The 17,208-nt window shown below is 45.3% G+C and overlaps 1 protein-coding gene across 1 annotated transcript in view; it reads right to left on the minus strand.

Moving 5' to 3' along the window:
- The window catches only part of C12H10orf67 (chromosome 12 C10orf67 homolog), a 134,128-nt gene that overhangs the window by 21,887 nt on the left and 95,033 nt on the right, over positions 1-17,208 (minus strand). The window contains exons 13-15 of the mRNA XM_066585702.1: positions 9,098-9,185; positions 6,402-6,476; positions 6,226-6,322 (exon numbers count right to left, since the gene is read on the minus strand). Of these exons, the coding sequence (XP_066441799.1) occupies positions 6,226-6,322; positions 6,402-6,476; positions 9,098-9,185 (260 nt within the window). The remainder of the gene's footprint in view (positions 1-6,225; positions 6,323-6,401; positions 6,477-9,097; positions 9,186-17,208) is intronic.

Raw genomic sequence — 17,208 nt, forward strand, 5'->3', positions numbered from 1 at the left:
AGAAATATACACACAGAGCGTAAAACTGGACGATAAGTATCGAGTCTTTAATAACTAGTAATGATACAATGTAACATTTTGCTCGTTATGAGGTTCCTTGAGGCTTTGTCTAAATCTGAAGACACAAAGACACAACAAGACTGCCCTGGAGATGACCTATTGCTTTCAAGTTGCTTAAGCACATCAGAAATTCCATTGTTAGGGTTGATTAATTGAAACTGATAAGTTACCATGAATAAAGATTGTTTTTCTGTTTAATGTGGTGGGACTGATTCGGTAAATGCTCATTCATGTAGCGATGCGGCGCAGCATATGGCCGAAATGCATTCAGGATTGCAAACATATACAATTGATTATGCTTGTATGGCCGTGGCCAAAAGCCTTTTCTGCTTTTAATGGTGAAGTGTGAATAAGAAAAGCCTCCATTTAAAGAGTCACTAGTATCATTACATGGGCCGATAATGTAGGCTTGACTGTGTCTGCGTCCACATGAATGAGGGGACAGGGAAAGGGTGGACACACCAAGAGAAAAAGACCTTGAAAACTACGTGTCAGGCGATCAGCGCTTTGGGCATATTAATACATCAGACAAAGAAAATGTAAGTCAATGGCTGGCCGCTCATAAAGTGACCATATTTGGTGATTCTCATGTCAGGCGTCAGATTAGTCTGATTATCTCATCATTTACTTGAAAGGAAACAATGGAAGTGAAGCGACTGCATCCCGTCCGCTAATAGATGGAGAACATAATTCCCTGTAACTCCATTAGTGATTTCCTCCGTCAGACTCCCAACTGGGTGACCACTGCCGGAAGACGGACATTTACATTGGGTATAGATGGTTGACACTAATATGTATCAAGCGTCATGAAGAAACTAAGGGGGGGTTCACACAGGGCAGATTTGCCGCGGAAATTCGGTCCGGAATTACCGCACGGCAAATCCGCCTGCGGCCGCTAATCTCGGGATTAGCCAGCCATGTGGACGAGATTTCTCAGAAATCTCGTCCACACGGGATGGCCAATCCGCTGCGGTTAATCCGGCCGAAACCGCTGCTGCGGCTCGGCTTTGCCGACCGCAGCATGTCCAATCTTTTTTCTTTCCGTTGCAACTGCGCTCTCCTCTATGAGAGCGCCGGCCACAGCGGAAGAGCAAGCGGCCGGGCCGCTTCTCCTGGCGGAAAGCTTGCGGTTTTTGCTGCGGCCCCGTGTGACCCCAGCCTAGTGCATCTAGACGGAACAATTATCATTCCAAATATCGTTTAAGTGAATGAAAGTAGACAATAAACGCAGCAAACGACTGAACGACCAGTCAGAGTCGTTCACTTCTCGTTTGTCATTCGGTTTCAGCCAGATTGTTGGTTCGTTCACTTCTCATTGCATTTAAACACTGATTGTTGGGTGCTTCACATAGAACGTCAAACACTGAAGCAGAAGTGAACAAGAAGTTCACGATTCTCAATGATGATCCGCCTGTCTAAACAGGCGCACATAAGCTGGGGATGACATCACTAGCTTGTTCGCTCGGCAAACGAGGATCGTGCAGTTCATGTTGCGTGTAAAAGGGCAGTAAGTGAATATTTGTAAGAGAAAATAATCAGGAAATCGAGCAATTGAAACATACTTGACAGATTATTTACCCTTACAAGTATTCACTTACTTATGGCCCAATTTAGTGTATCCATAAACTGGTATATTTTAGTGTCAAGTTCCTTTCACATCTGCCGAATTCTCAGTCTTGTGTAACGTGCGCCGATCGATATGTACGACTGTCAATAAGCAGGAGTTTAATTGTCTTTTGCAAGGAATGAGAATCGGCTTATGGGGACAAAAAAATGTACAGCCCCAATGCCCAAAAAGTTGAGATACTACCGGTATGTAAAATGTAAATAAAAAAAGAACGCAATGATTTGGAAATCTCGCATAACCATATTTTATACATAGTAGAACATAGAAAATGTCAGAAGGGGGAGGGAGATATTTTTCCATTACATTAAAAAAAAAATAACTCACTTGATGGCAGCAACACATCTCACAAAAGTTAGGACAGGGGTAACAAAAGGCTGGAAAAGTAAGGGATACAAATGAAAAACAGCTGGAGGGTCACTTTTCTACTAAGTCACATGACTATGTATAAAGAAAGCATGTTAGAGAGGCCGAGTCTCTCAGAAGCAAAGATGGTCAGAGGTGCACCAATCTGTGAAAAACTGCATATAAAAATAGTACCATTTCAGAAAAATGTTCCTTATCCTCAAATTGCGAAGACTTTGAATATATAATAATTGGCCTGTGTAAAATGGTCTGTTACGGAACCTATAGTTCAGGCACCGTCCAGTGGCAAGACTGCCTCAAATAGTCAGAGGAACATGCAGACCGCCTACGGATGGGAAAGCTGGGTGCATGTGCGGGCCATTTAAGAGACAGGATGGGCACGTATGCCTTTGGGTGGCACTGACAGTAGAGCAGATGGCGTGGCATTTGCTGCTTAGGTGACATAGAAGATGGGACTCCCTGGGGAGGAGTTGTGAGGGACTGTTGGCTGTGTTCAGCGGTCATTACAATGTTCATGTCTCAGAAGAGTTATGGGATTTGTAGAATTTTTACTTCATTCCAAAATAGAGCAGAATAGAAAATATTTTGTAAAACTAGCATCGGCGCCCCTCCCCCCGGCATAGACCATATCATAGGGAATATGTTAAGAGAAAACAATGTAATCGGCCGAAATGATGTGTGACTTCTGTGCATCAGATAGCGCTGTTTGAGCTTTCTTCTACTGACAAGCAAGTAAAGGATCACTGTCACTTTAAGAGCTTTATCTTTAGGATTCGTGTCTTTTCCGCTCATTAAGCCGGGTCTTAATGACAACTATGTCAATAAAGCCAAATTACAGGACTGTGAGAAAGGTCTTCTTGAGTACATAGATTCAAGTGAAGCTTGTTAAATAGTTATGGAGCAGCTTCCATCCTGAAGAAGATTCCAAAAAGGAGAAGCTGAGAATTTATATAGTGAATGGCGGAATTCTCTATTCTGCATCTTTGACTGATATGGGCCTTACTGTTATGGCGCGCTTCTATCGTGGCTTGGTAGAAGGTATGCCACGGAGAGTAGCTAATGTTATCAGGGCCAAAGCACCCCACTGAGTATTACCATATGGAAGGGAATACTACTTGGGATTCTTGTCAGATGTCCAGTTACTTTTGGTAGGATCGTATAGATCCTGAATGGGAACGTTCCTTCCCATTAATTCAGAATTTCCTAACAGGGTGTATCGAAATGTGTTTTTTTTTTTTTTTTATTTCAGAGAACTCCTTTAACCCTCGTACAATTCGGGTAAGAAGGATCTACGTTCATGAGATCCGGCTGTAATAGCTTTGTTCTTCATTCAGCATTCTGGGATTACAAGTCATACAAAAGAGCGTATTTCTGTAAGTAAATATGACCGTATTTGCATAATCTCCAGTGCCCTCAGTGATGCCGTTAATAGAAAATCCCAATCATCTGTGTTACAGTATGTTATTGTAGGGGGAATTGCTTAGTGAAGCAGAAGAGAATTCATAATTAATACTGGTTTGTGTCGCCCCTTACATGGCGGTTATACGCCGTGTAGTAATCACATTGCCGTAGGGCTGGAGATATGTAGAATTATAAACGCCATTGATTTTAGACGTACTAATTATCTCTCTGCGCCAATAAATACACATTGTGGCGTTTACTGAAATCAACATTTTCATAATTCAGTAGAAAATATTGTCTTATTCAAAAATGTATAATGAAAGTCACGGACAAATAGGTGGAATAAAACATTGTCCCCGCAGCGCCCCCCCCCCCCCCCCCCCCGTCAAAATCAGCGGTTCTCGATTCAGATGATAAACACGGGGGCTCTGATAGTAAAAGGGTAATTTGTGATGAAACAAACACTTGAACACCCTTTCTACTTCCTACACAAAGTCATCCACATATAACTATTCTACCAATAGTAATTGGACTCCTGAGCAGGAACCACAAGCAGTATTTATTCCCATATGTTAATACTTAGTGGGGCTCCTTTGGCCCTAATGACCTCAGATACTCTCTGTGGTATACATTCTACATTCTGATACACTTCAGCTGGTATTTTCCTGCATTCATCCTGCAAATTTCTGGAAAGTTCTCTCAGAGAAGATAGAAGCTGTCCATATAACCTGACATTCCAGTTTGCCTCAGAGATGTTCAGTAAGTTCAGGTCAGGACTCTGTGCAGCCGGTCCAATCGTGGAACATCTATATCCTCAAACCAGCGTAAAACAGCGGTGAATTTGTGACAAGACTCGTCCTGTTGGAAGTATGGCCGACCATTCCCAGAGTATTGCCACATTGTCAGCAGCACATTATTGTCTAGAGTGTCAGGGTCCCCTCCGTGTTCAGGATTGTTGCCACTACAACCAACGGACGGAGACCATGCCATGTAAAACATCCCCAGACCTTAACGGACCCTCCGCCGTACGTAACTGTTGGCACAACACACTCAGGTAGGCAGCGTTCTCATCATCCTCCACACCCAGGTACCTCCATCTGATGTGAAGATGGAGTAACGTGATTCGTCACTCCATAGAACATTCTTCCATTGCCCAACTGTCCGATGACGACGCTCCTTGCACCATTGTAGACGGGCCAATGCCTGGTGCTTCACGATGGACAGCTTGCACACATCAAAATAATCTAAAAGTATGTAGTTCCTATCATAAACTATGGCTGACCCCTCCAAGGTCGGCATCTTATGCGCATGGTTTGGGACATCTGACATGATAATAAGTTACAATTCATTCTACCAATAAGGGGGTCCAAATACTTTTGGTAGGATAGTATAAGCTGTTTCCATAATTTCCATTGAACTGAAGTGCAATTAAGGAATTACATAAACAGCGGGCTACGATTTCACAGCTCATAAGTGGTTAATGCAACCGCCATGTACTTCTATGGAAGTTACAGAAAGCCGTGTACAACGGCCACTTTGGCCATTTCTGTAGTCCAAGCCAACAGAGTCCACAGAGAACAACTCTGTACTTCCATCTCATCCATGTTTGGCTGTAGTGAGAATATGCATTGTCTATAGTTCTGTCACTTTTGGTCTTCAGTAACAACCACGAATAGATACAGTGGATGGAAAAAGTCTACGTTAAAATGCCACATTTTTTTCCATGTTAAAAAATCCAACCAAGAGAAATAATTTCAGCTTTCTTTCCCCTCCATGTGAGCCGCTATCTGGACAACCTGAGGAACAACACACTGAAAACCTTTAGGGAGGAGAAATAAAATAGCAAAACTTAAATCATGTGAATAAGTATTCGAACCCTCTTATAGTTGGGGAGGGGGATGTGGTCAGAATCAGCCAATCACATTTAAACTCATGTTAAATAGCAGTCAACACTCCGAGGCCATTACTTACGGGGATTCTGGGTCCCCATATAAAGTTCGGCTCTTCTAGGAGGATTTTCCTGAAATTGTGTTAGTTGGGTCTGTGAAGATCTTACAACACATCAAAGGGGGCTGATTGTTGGAAGGAGTCAGTCAGGCCACAACATATCCAAGACATTACATATACAAGGGAACACCGTGAAGACCGTCAGCAAGAAGGGGATTAACGGCATAACAGTGACAGCACCAAGAACTGGATGGCCTGCAAATATTGATGAAAAGACCAGTTTAACAGGGATGTGGAGACGTTTTATATCCACTGAAGGTCACTGCCTCCACAAGATCAGCAATTAGAGATGAGCGAACGTACTCGGTAAGGGCGATTTCGCAATCGAGCACCGCGATTTTCGAGTACTTCACTACTCGGGTGAAAAGTACTCGGGTGCGCTGTGGGGCGGGGGGTTGCAGAGGAGAGTAGGGGGTAGCAGCGGGGAACAGGGGGGAGCCCTCTCTCTCTCCCTCCCCCCCCCACTCCCCGCTGCAACCCCCTGCTCACTCACAGCGCACCAGAGTACTTTTCACCCGAGTAGTGAAGTACTCGAAAATCGCGGTGCTCGATTGCGAAATTGCCCTTACCGAGTACGTTCGCTCATCTCTAATCAGCATCTCCCCTGATCTATACATGTCCAATAGGTGTGAAGTAGGAGAAAAGGGCGCGGGCCAAACTCCGTGAATAATGGAATGAAACGAATACAAATAACAATAGAATTAAACAACAACATTATAGTACAACACATAAAAACATAAAACAAAAATGTTTAATCTGAGTCTCACCGTCCTCTGGGAACAGGTCCTGTTCAGAGGGATCCATTAGATGAGAAGGAAGCCCGTCCCTGGTCATCGTAGCGGGCGGCTTCGCCCCGATCTGCGGCTGCAGTGGATAGAAAGGGATAAATATGAAATATTTTCCCAATTGATGGACATGAAATGGATAGAGAAATGCAACCTACTAAAGGCATGCTGGGAAGGTAGAAGTTATTCCGCAGAGGCAGTTCGGTGGGGGCGGCTCCCGGCGCGTCATCTGCCTGCAAGAAATACAGAAGAATAGAATGTAAATAACGGCAAAAACGTCTTGTTTAAAAGGAATGCGTTATCAGAAAATGACTTATTATATTAATCAAACTTTTATGTTGAACAGTATTTTAACAAATTTTTGATTATTTTTTCATAATACATTTTTAATATCATGATCTATATTTAGGGGAAAAAAGTCCCCAAATCCTGCAGTTCTCACACCGACCACTAAGCCTAATAATAGTCACAGCTCACCTCCCCCCCCCCTGCACACTGGCCACTAAGCCTAATAGTCTGACACTTCCTGCTCTGTAGACAAAACTTCTCAGTGTAATTCTGTCTGTGATGATAATGAGATGACTGTTGTGAGGTGACACCTATATACACTTGTTAATAAACAATGCTGCCCCCAGAAGAAGTTGTCATCTTGCTGTAAACCCGTCCTGCGGTTCCATCTCAGCAGATCTGTAAATGATGAGAGTTGTGGTGATTAGATGGACGGTCTTGTCACCAGAGGCCCTAAAAGTGGTTCCCCCCTTGGCCTATAAGAGGCTCTCGGAGGCTCCTTGTGTGTAGTGGCCTCTTCTTCCGCTTGTAGAGCTTGTTGGCCACTAGACGCCTCTACGACGCAGAGAAGAGATTTCACCTCATTACCAGAGTCTGAGAGGGGCGCATTATTGGGATGTGAGAAGCTGGAGGGTCGTATCGATGAATTGTCCCCCACTAGGCTGCTCTGACCAGACTGTTAGGAAGTGTTGGGACCAGCAGATGTGTGAGGGCACACAAGGTGATGGGGCTCAGGATGCCCCCTACAGACCACCAGTAGAGAGGAGCATCTGACCAGACTGTTAGGGGGTGTTATGTCCACTAAATGGGGGCACACAAGGTAACCGGGCTCAAGACGCCCCGACAGACCACCAGTAGAGAAGACCGTCTGACCAGACTGTTAGGAGGTGTTGGAACCAGTGGATGAGGGCACATAAGGTGACTGGGCTCAAGGTGCCCCTTACAGACCACCAGTAAAGAGGAGCGTCTGATCCTTCAACAAGCACAAGCAGCTCCAACTGTTTCATTGTCTGCAATTCAGAGACAGGTGGCGCCATCGTTACACCCCTGTGTCTGTCTGAACCATTTCCAGGGTCTTGGCTGAAGGACATTTGGTCTCATAAAGCCCATTGCATTTACGGCCTTTGCGATCCACCCAAAGTCACCTCCGTTTACAGTGGTGTCGAGAATGACTAAACTGGACGCTATGGAGTAAAACCGGGTTGTCTTCAGTGATGAATCCAGGTTTAGTTTAGGCGCTGACGACGGCTGTGTTCCTTTCTGGAAACCTAGGGGTGAGCGCCTCAATCCTGCCTTTGTTGTGGAGTGGCACACTGCCCCCTGCTGGTGTTATGGTCTGGAGGAGTCATCGCATACAACAGTTGGTCGCCCCTAGCAGTGGTACGAGGGACAATGACAGCTCAATGATATGTTCAGGACATCCTGCAGCCACATGTGTTCCTATCATGGCGACTTCCAAGAGGCAGCAGGATAATTCTAGACCGCATACACAAGGGGGCCACAGAAAGACCCCACAACATTGTCACACTACCGTGACTGCCCGATCACCAGATTTATCACCAATAGAACATGTATGGGACCATCTGGGATGCCAACTTAGACAGCTTGAGAGTTTGCACGATCTAGAGGTTCAGGTACAGCAAATGTGCAGCAATATATGGCAGGATACCATGCAGAACCTGTAAGCCTTCATGCCCGTCCATATCACATCTTGTATCCAAGCTAGAGGCGGCCCAACAGGGTACTAGAGCGTCCATGCCTGCCCATATCACATCTTGTATCCAAGCTAGAGGCGGCCCAACAGGGTACTAGAGCCTCCATGCCTGCCCATATCACATCTTGTATCCAAGCTAGAGGCGGTACAACAGGGTACTAGAGCCTCTATGTCCCCTGTATCATATCTTGTATCCAAGCTAGAGGTGGTACATCAGTATGCTAGAGCCTCCATGCCCGTCCATATCACATCTTGTATCCAAGCTAGAGGCGGTACAATGGGGTACTAGAGCCTCCATGGCCCCCGTATCACATCTTGTATCCAAGCTAGAGGTGGTACAGCAGGGTACTAGAGCCTCCATGCTTGCCCACATCACATCTTGTATCCAAGCTAGAGGTGGTACAACAGGGTTCTAGAGCATCCATTCTCGCCCGTATGACATCTGTGAACATACCCCTTAAAGAGGTTTTTCAGGATTAAAGATTATCTTGAGGATAAGTCATCAATATCAGATCACTGAGGGTCCTTCATTCCCACGGATCAACAGTTTGAAGGGGCAGTGGTGCTCATGTGAGCGCCGTAGTTTCCTTTAAGGCCTGTGACATCATGGTCATTAGTCACATGGCCTAATAGCAGCTCAGTCCCATTCAAGTGAATGGGATTGAGCTGTTGTACCAGAAACAGCCACTATGAAATGTACAGCAGTGTCCCCTAGTATGCAGTGAATGAAGAGTCTGCAGAACTCACTGAAGCACCACGACTACTTGAGACAGCTGATCGGCAGAGGTCCCCGAGGACTGACCCCCACCGACTTATCCTGAGGATAGCTTATCAATGAGATGCAACACATACCACGTAGCTGACAGAGACCCTGTGCAGGTTCATAGCCTGGCGATGGAGAGACTGCCGTAGGAACATCTCATCTTTAATGGCGTGGAAACTGTAGCAGCAACAAAGAAAACATAAAATTACACCCAGCGAACAGACAAGCTTCATATACAGAATACAAGGGGGTAAATGTGAAAATTAGGAGAACCCTGAGCGCATGAACACGGGACAAGAGGAGGTCAGAAAGGAAGGTTCTCTGATGAAAATAGCAAATTCTGCTCTGATACAACCACAGATTACAGTCAGACATGCATTACAAGAGCAATCCTATAATGATACAACCACCCGACCAAAAGTAATTGGACCCCTGAGCAGGAATCACAAGGAGTATTTATTTCCATATGTTAATACTTAACGGGGTCCCAGTGACATTGGATACTCTCCTTGGTATATTTTCTACTAACGTCTTATACATTTCAGATGCTATTTCCCTCCATTCATCCTGCAAATGTCTGGCTAGTTCTCTCAAAGAAAATGGACAATATTCATATTTCCTGACCTGACATTCCAGTTCATCCCTGAGATGTTCGATAGGGTTCAGATCGGGACTCTGTGCAGCCAGTCTAATTGTGGAACATCCATATCTTCAGACCAACATAAGGCAGTGCTGGATGTCTGACAAGCCGCGTTGTCTTGCTGGAGGTATGGCCGACCATTCCCAGAGTATTGCCACATTGTTGGCAGCACATTATTGTCTAGAATGTCAGGGTCACCTCCATGTTCGTGATTCTTGTCACTACAACCAACGGTCCCAAGACCATTCCTTGTAAAACATCCCCAGACCATAGTGGAATGTCCACCGGTTTTTAACTGTTGAAACACACTCAGGTATGAGGCATTCCCCGGGGGGCCTCCACACCCAGGTACCCCCATCTGATGTGATGATGGAGTAGTGTGATTCATCACTCCATAGAATGTTCTTCCATTGCTCAACTGTCCAATGATCACGCTCCTTTCACCATTGTAGACGGGCCAATGCATCTTCTCTCAGGGAAATAGTCAGATGTTTGCAGGATGAATAAAGGGAAATATCAGCTGAGGTGTATCAGACGTTAGTAGAATGTATACCATGAACAGTACCCAATATCATTAGGACCAAAGGAGTTTCACTAAATATTAACATATGGAAATAAATACTACTTGTGATTCTTGATGAGGTGTCCAATTGCATTTGGTTGGACAGTATGTACATGTAGCTATTGCACAGGCATAACATAAGTGAAGTCTTTATGTATTGGCTCCACAGTGGTCATACTGTATTATTAAAACTACACTCTGGCCAAGGCCTAAACGATCCAGCATACAACCAACCCCAAGAGTTTCGAGATCTTCACTGATGAAGAGATCCCCAAATGTCTTTTGATAGGTGGGGCCAGGAACAGATATAAAGAATGACTCATCAGTATTTCAGTACACGTGTATATGGAGTCATCTCTATCTATCTATCTATCTATCTATCTATCTATCTATCTATCTATCTATCTATCTATCTATGTGTATGTGTGAAAGCCCTCACTCACTGACTCGCCACTAATTCTCTAACCTCCCGCTGTCGTACAAACATAAAATTTGGCAGGTATATTCTTTAGGTCCTAAATAAGCAAAGTAAAGGGGTCACAACTCGATTATTCAATGCAAAGTGCAAAAGTATTGGCACCGCTATGTAATGTAACTTCCCAGTGTCGAACAAACATGAAATTTGGCATGACCATTCTTTAGGTCCTAAATAAGAAAATCAAAGGGCTCACAACTTGATTATTCAATGCTAATTGCAAAAGCAAGTGTAGCCCTATGTAATGTAACTTCTCGGTGTCGTACAAGCGTGGAATTCGGCGCGAGCATTCTTTAAGGTCCTAAATGAGGAGAGTGGGAGGGGTACCACATTCTGCAGTGGGACATCAGTAAATGCAGCCTGAGGAGAATCTAATGCTCCTCTATGCGTATACATATTTTATTCCTCACTTACTCTAAAGTAACCTTAATTTCATAAAGTTTTCTGTGTAAACAACACGTAAACACTAGAGATGAGCGAACGTACTCGTAATGAGTACTTACGCACCCGAGCACCGCCATTTTCGAGTACAGCGGTACTCGGGCGTAAAGATTCGGGGGGCGCCGGGGGGCGGGGAGAGGCGCGGCGGTGCGGGGGGTAGCAGCAGGGAACAGGGGGGAGCCCTCTCTCTCTCCCCCCCCCCCCACTCCCCACTGCTACTCCCCGTGCCGCCATGGCGTCCCCCAAATCTTTACGCGCGAGTACCGCTGTACTCGAAAATGGCGGTGCTCGGGTGCGTAAGTACTCGTAACGAGTACGTTCGCTCATCTCTAGTAAACACCTGTATCAAATAAACTGGGGCGAGGCTGGGTATATCAGCTAGTTCTCTATATAGGTGCCTGAGCAGGTCATGACAACCACTGCTCATGATGTGTACAAGCAGGCTGCAGTAACTGCCTGCCAGGTGGATGACCAGATCAGTGGGGACTACATAGGCAGTAAATCAGGGGTAGGCGCCTCAACTCTAGGCAAAATCTGGATTTAATATCTGTTGTCCGAATGCTCAGCTGTTCTGTACACTGAATGGTCACTTTTTTAGACACCAACCTAGCAGACTCTGGACCTCCTTTGGCCTTCAGAATTACAGCAATTTTTTGTGCTGTTACTTCACAGATATCAGAGGACCTAGGGTGTGCCAAGAAAAATCTTCCGGGCAACATTACTGCACCTCCACCAGCCAGAAATGAAGGGGTCATCGATTCATGCTGCTTGTGTCAAATTCTGACCTTCTAATAGCATGGTGCAACAGAAATCTGGGTCCATCTGACCAGGCGATACCACCTTTGCCCCCTGGAGTCTTGCTTTTTGGTTTCTCTTAGACACAATCTCCCTGGCACTGGCTGTTATAGCCCATCCGTGCGGAGGAACGGCGACTTGTGTCCTTGGAAACAAGGAATCCTAAAGCAACAAGGTTGCATTTCCAAATCTCAAACATTTTGTGTTCCCAATAGCACTTTTTATCTCATCCAATCACGTTCGTCTCCTCTTGATCGATGTCAGGCGTAAAGGCCCATTTAGACACAACGATTCGCCCAAAAGCCGTCTTTTGAGAGATAACCGTTGCGTCTAAACGCGTTGCTGTCATGCACTTTTCGTACACTGTTCATTCATTGGTCGTTTCTAGCAAGCTAGAAATCACTGATGATTCTTAGCGCTGCACGCTCAGTTTCTCAGTAGGCAGCACTGATAATATTCTTTCAGCTGGTATCACGCTGGCAGTTCTCAGCGGGACACCAGCTGAAAGCATTGAGAACAAAGCATCTGTTTGCATATACAAAACAGCTGCATTGTTCTCTGAACTATTGTAGCGGTATCCCGCTCTGCCTGCATTAACTCTTAAGTAGCTAATTAGCTACATAGAGTTATGCAAGGATGATCGCTCAAAACTGTCACTCAAACTGTCGTTTGAGCGACAGTTAGGCGATCATCGCTCCGTGTAAATGGGCCTTTAGTCTAACGTGATTTGAATATCTCCATTCTAAGATGATAATCCAGACATTCTGGTAATAATATGGCCCAAAAGGAAGTGATGGCTATCAAACAGCTGGAAGCTCCCTGATATTGTGATCCGTGAGGCTGACGAAGGGGGTTCTGTCCTTATTCTGGTCTCTACAAACTGTAAAATCTGGATAGGTTAGCCCAGAGGTCCCCAACTCCAGTCCTCAGGGACCACCAACAGGTCATGTTTTCAGGATATCCTATAGCAAGAACACCTGTGGCAATGTCTGAGGCACTGACTATAATTACATCACCTGTGCAACACTGAGGAAATCCTGAAAACATGACCTGTTGGCGGTCCCTGAGGACTGGAGTTGGGGAACATTGCGTTAGCCGACTCGTCCAATTATTGTGAACCGCAGTCTGACCTGTCTTTTCAATTTCAGAAAATCCTTCTTTCTTTGGCACATGAGGGTCGTAGTCTGGTGTTCTCACACCCAAACAGGCAGATGGCATTAAAGTACAACATCCTATTATGTCCATTTTCCATTCACTACCCAAAATCCACAAACCTGTTCAACAGTTGCCGGCATTGGTCCTCTCAATGAGACCCCGCGTGGCGGGCGGACGGTCTCTTACAGCCTCTTGTCCCCAATATTCCTGGTTACATTCAGGATTCTAAAGCTCTTCTGAGACAATTAGAGTGATTTTCCTGGCGGTCAGATGTGGACACCGGCTGATGCGAACTCCCCGTAGACGGTTATTCCTCGTTATTTGGCTACACTGGCGTTGGAGCGGTTTTCGGAGGTATATAACAATTAAACCTGCGATTAGAATTCGGGTCTTATAAAATCAGCTTCATTGGCAGTTTTTTCTCTCCAGTGTCCCGGGGCCAATATGGCAGCGAAGGTTTCCCCACCCATCGCCATCATTTTTATGGCTTTATGGGAATGACGCTAACTTTATTGCACTAACAACCCCTTTAATCCCTTAAGGACGCGGCCCTTTTCTTTCCCCCCATTTTCAGTTTTTCCACCCCCTTTCTAAAAAATCATAACTCTTTTATTAACCCATCGCCGTCGCTGTTGCAGGGCTTGTATTTTGCAGGATGAGTTGTCTTATTCAATGGTACTTTAACAGGTACTGAAAAACTTTAAAAAAATGTTAAGTGAAGTGGGAAAAAATTCCGCCATCTTTGGGCGCGTCTTGTTTCTACGGCGTGCAAACTGCAACAAAAATGACCCGATACCTTTATTTTAAGTCAGTATGATTATGAAGATATGCGAATTTATACAGGGTTTTTTTTTGCTGCACTTTATTTATTTTTTTGCAAAGATATTTAAAAAATTTTAAAATTCTATTCTCACGGCCATTTTTATTTTTCCGCTGACGAAGTTTTGCTCCCTTCTTGCGGGACGTCCTGTAGTTTCGATTCATACAATTTTGGAGTAAATACAACTTTTTGATTGCTTTTTATTACATTTTTTCTCGGAGACAGAGTGACCAAAAAAGCCCAATTCTGGCATGCTTATTTTTTTTCTAACGAAGTTCACCGTGTGGGGTAAATAATGCCTTACTTTGATAGATCGGACTTTTATGGACGCAGAGATACTGAAGACGTGCTTTTATTTTATTATTTAAATTCTTTTATTATACATAATTTTTTAAAATTAATAAAACTTTTTAAACTAATTTTAACTTTTTTTTGTCCACACAGGAAACATAAACTTGGGATAGTCTGATCACTCCTGCAGTATGATGTAATGCCATAGCATTATATTATATCATTATTAGAGATGAGAGAGTATACTCGCTAAGAGCAATTGCTTGAGCGAGCATTGCCCTTAGCGAGTACCTGCCCGCTCGAGAGACAAGGTTCGGGTGCCGGCGTGGGGGAGCGGATAGTTGCGGCAATCAGCAGGGGGGAGCGGGGGGGGGAGAGAGATCTCCCCTCCGTTCCTCCCCGCAGCTCCCCGCCCGCCGCCGGCACCCGAACATTGTCTCTCGAGCGGGCAGGTACTCGCTAAGGGCAATGCTCGCTCGAGCGATTGCCCTTAGCGAGTATGCTCACTCATCACTATTCTTGATCTGATAGGCAGTCTATCAAGCCATGCCACAGATATGGCTTGATAGGCAATATGCAATGGCAGATCTTATTGTGGGGGGTAGTCCAAGACCCCTTAACATCGCCCAGGGCATTTGGAGGATTAGCAGTTCTGATGAGCGGTGTGGCTTTTCGGAGCTGTTGTGGGCGGGTTCCAGCTGTAAGAAACAGCCCGCACTTTAGAAAGCGGGATCTAACCCCCCTCCAACCCGAAAAATAAGACACTGTGCCTCTTTTGGGGCAAATATTAATATAAGGCAGTGTCTTATTTTCTGGGAAACACAGTAGTTCATACCTGTTCTGCATATTGCTCCGATCTTTACATCTATTCTTTGCAATGGTCATTGGAATGTAGCAAAGGAAGCACCAGCTTTGGGTCAGCTATTACCACCCAGTCTGTTCTCTGACTATATTGGTTCATCAGCCGCCTGGCTCGCGCATCCGGGGTCATTTACACGTGGACAGTCTAGATGTGGGTATTTGGTTCTGCAGATCTCATAACTATTTATCTCACGTGCCACCGGCACTTCATTGGATATTAAACAATATATCTCTGTAACCCTCTTCTGTCGTGGGTCCCATCACTCGTGTCTCATTTACGCTTCAGTATGTCGGCTGCACAACTTGCAGTTTAAAAACACGTATCAGGCGTCCTTCTCCGATCTACCAGACGGGCGTCCAGGAAGGTTTCTGCAGTTTCTGTGTATTTTTTCAACATACATGCTGGAAATGTTGCATCTCTGCAGGCACTGAGCGGGTCAGCCGTCCCATTAGAGGGGGCGGACACCAAAAATTACTTAATACAGAAACATACTTGATTTTGTGCATCCTTTGGTTTAAATAAGAGATCTGACCTGATTTTGCACTAGTAAGGGTTAATTACTGGGTGTTCTGTTCCCCTTTTTTCTGCTTGGTCACATGATTACTTTTTAGTTTGCTTATTGCTTGTTTCTTTTTAACCTGATGAGGTGCGCCGTGTTCTTATGCTGTAGCTAAGACCTGCTGTGATAGCTTACAACTAGAGATGAGCGAACGTACTCGGATAGGCACTACTCGTCCGAGTAATGTGCTTTATCCGAGTACCGCTGTGTTCGTGCTCAAAGATTCGGGACGCGCTGCGGAGCGGGGAGCTGCAGGGGAGAGCGGGGAAGAACGGAGGGGAGATCTTTCTCTCCTTCTCTCCCGCCCGCTCTGCCCCGCTCCCCGCTGCGACTCACCTGTCAGCAGCGGAGCGCCCCGAATCTTTCAAGACGAGTACAGCGGTACTCGGATAAGGCACATTACTCGGACGAGTAGTGCCTATCCGAGTACGTTCGCTCATCTTTACTTACAACGTATCAGTTGGTGCGTTATTATATGTCCTTCCTGTTGGCATTTTAATATGTCTCAATAAAGCTGTGAGTTTATGGATGTTGGATCCTTTTCTTGTCGTCATCATTGTATTTGACCAAAATTTTATATAAACTGTTCATTGAAATGATTCCTGACACCCTCTCTGACCCCTTTCAATGATTAGCTGTTTCCGTCCACGATCCCCTTTCACTGGATGTTACCTCTTTCACGATATTCTCTGTATACTCTCCCCACCGTTACGCGAGAACCTCCTCCCCCCCCGCAGTGTTGGCAGTGGGATCCCGGGTAGTCTAGCACCGATGACCGACCTCATTGAAAGTCACTCCGATCGCTGGATTTTCCCATCTAATGTGAATTCATGCTGAAACTGATCCACAGAAAACTTGTCACGTGATTTTATGCTCTGGGGTCATGGGAAGAATTTACATACAGGAAGCGACGATCATGAGAGGGCTGGGGGCTCTAATAAAGGGGTCATACAGTGTATATCAAGTAAAGGTGCTTCAAAATATACCGGGCGCAGACTAAAAGCCGGATCCAGCACGTTATCTCACTACTGGCGTCCTCTATGGAAATACCAACAGTCTACTTGAATAGGAAGGTACGGATGCGCTATACCGTGGTATGACACTCGGACTCTGGGGGATTCCACTCTGGTATAGCTTATCTCTAAATTTGGTAGGACCGTTGTTATGACTGCAGTAAGGAAAGCGTACTTGACGTGACCTCCTTCTGTTACGATACATGCATGGAGCCGTCCGACAGATAGTCCAAGGCTGACGCTATGATAGCAAAACGCCGATTAAATGCAAATTACTAGTAAGAGCACGACCCAAGACAATGCAGATTTCGGCATGGTGGGCTAGAATTTGGCGCGATCGCCTCACTGGACCCATATTCATTCCAGGGACTCTCGGTGCAGATCGGTACCTGAACCTCCTGCAGACGACGGTGGATGACTTCCTGGGCAATCTAACGCTATCGTAGCAGAAGGAGGCCACTTCCAGTACGCATCCCTTACTTCAGGCATAGCAGCGGTCCCACCAGACTTAGAGGGATGTGGAAAGCGGACTTCTGCTTCTCACGTTCTGCTCTTCAACTTTGCAATTGGGTTTTATTCTCTATTTC

This window comes from Eleutherodactylus coqui, chromosome 12 (genome assembly GCF_035609145.1).
Source record: "Eleutherodactylus coqui strain aEleCoq1 chromosome 12, aEleCoq1.hap1, whole genome shotgun sequence".
NCBI lineage: Eukaryota > Metazoa > Chordata > Amphibia > Anura > Eleutherodactylidae > Eleutherodactylus > Eleutherodactylus coqui.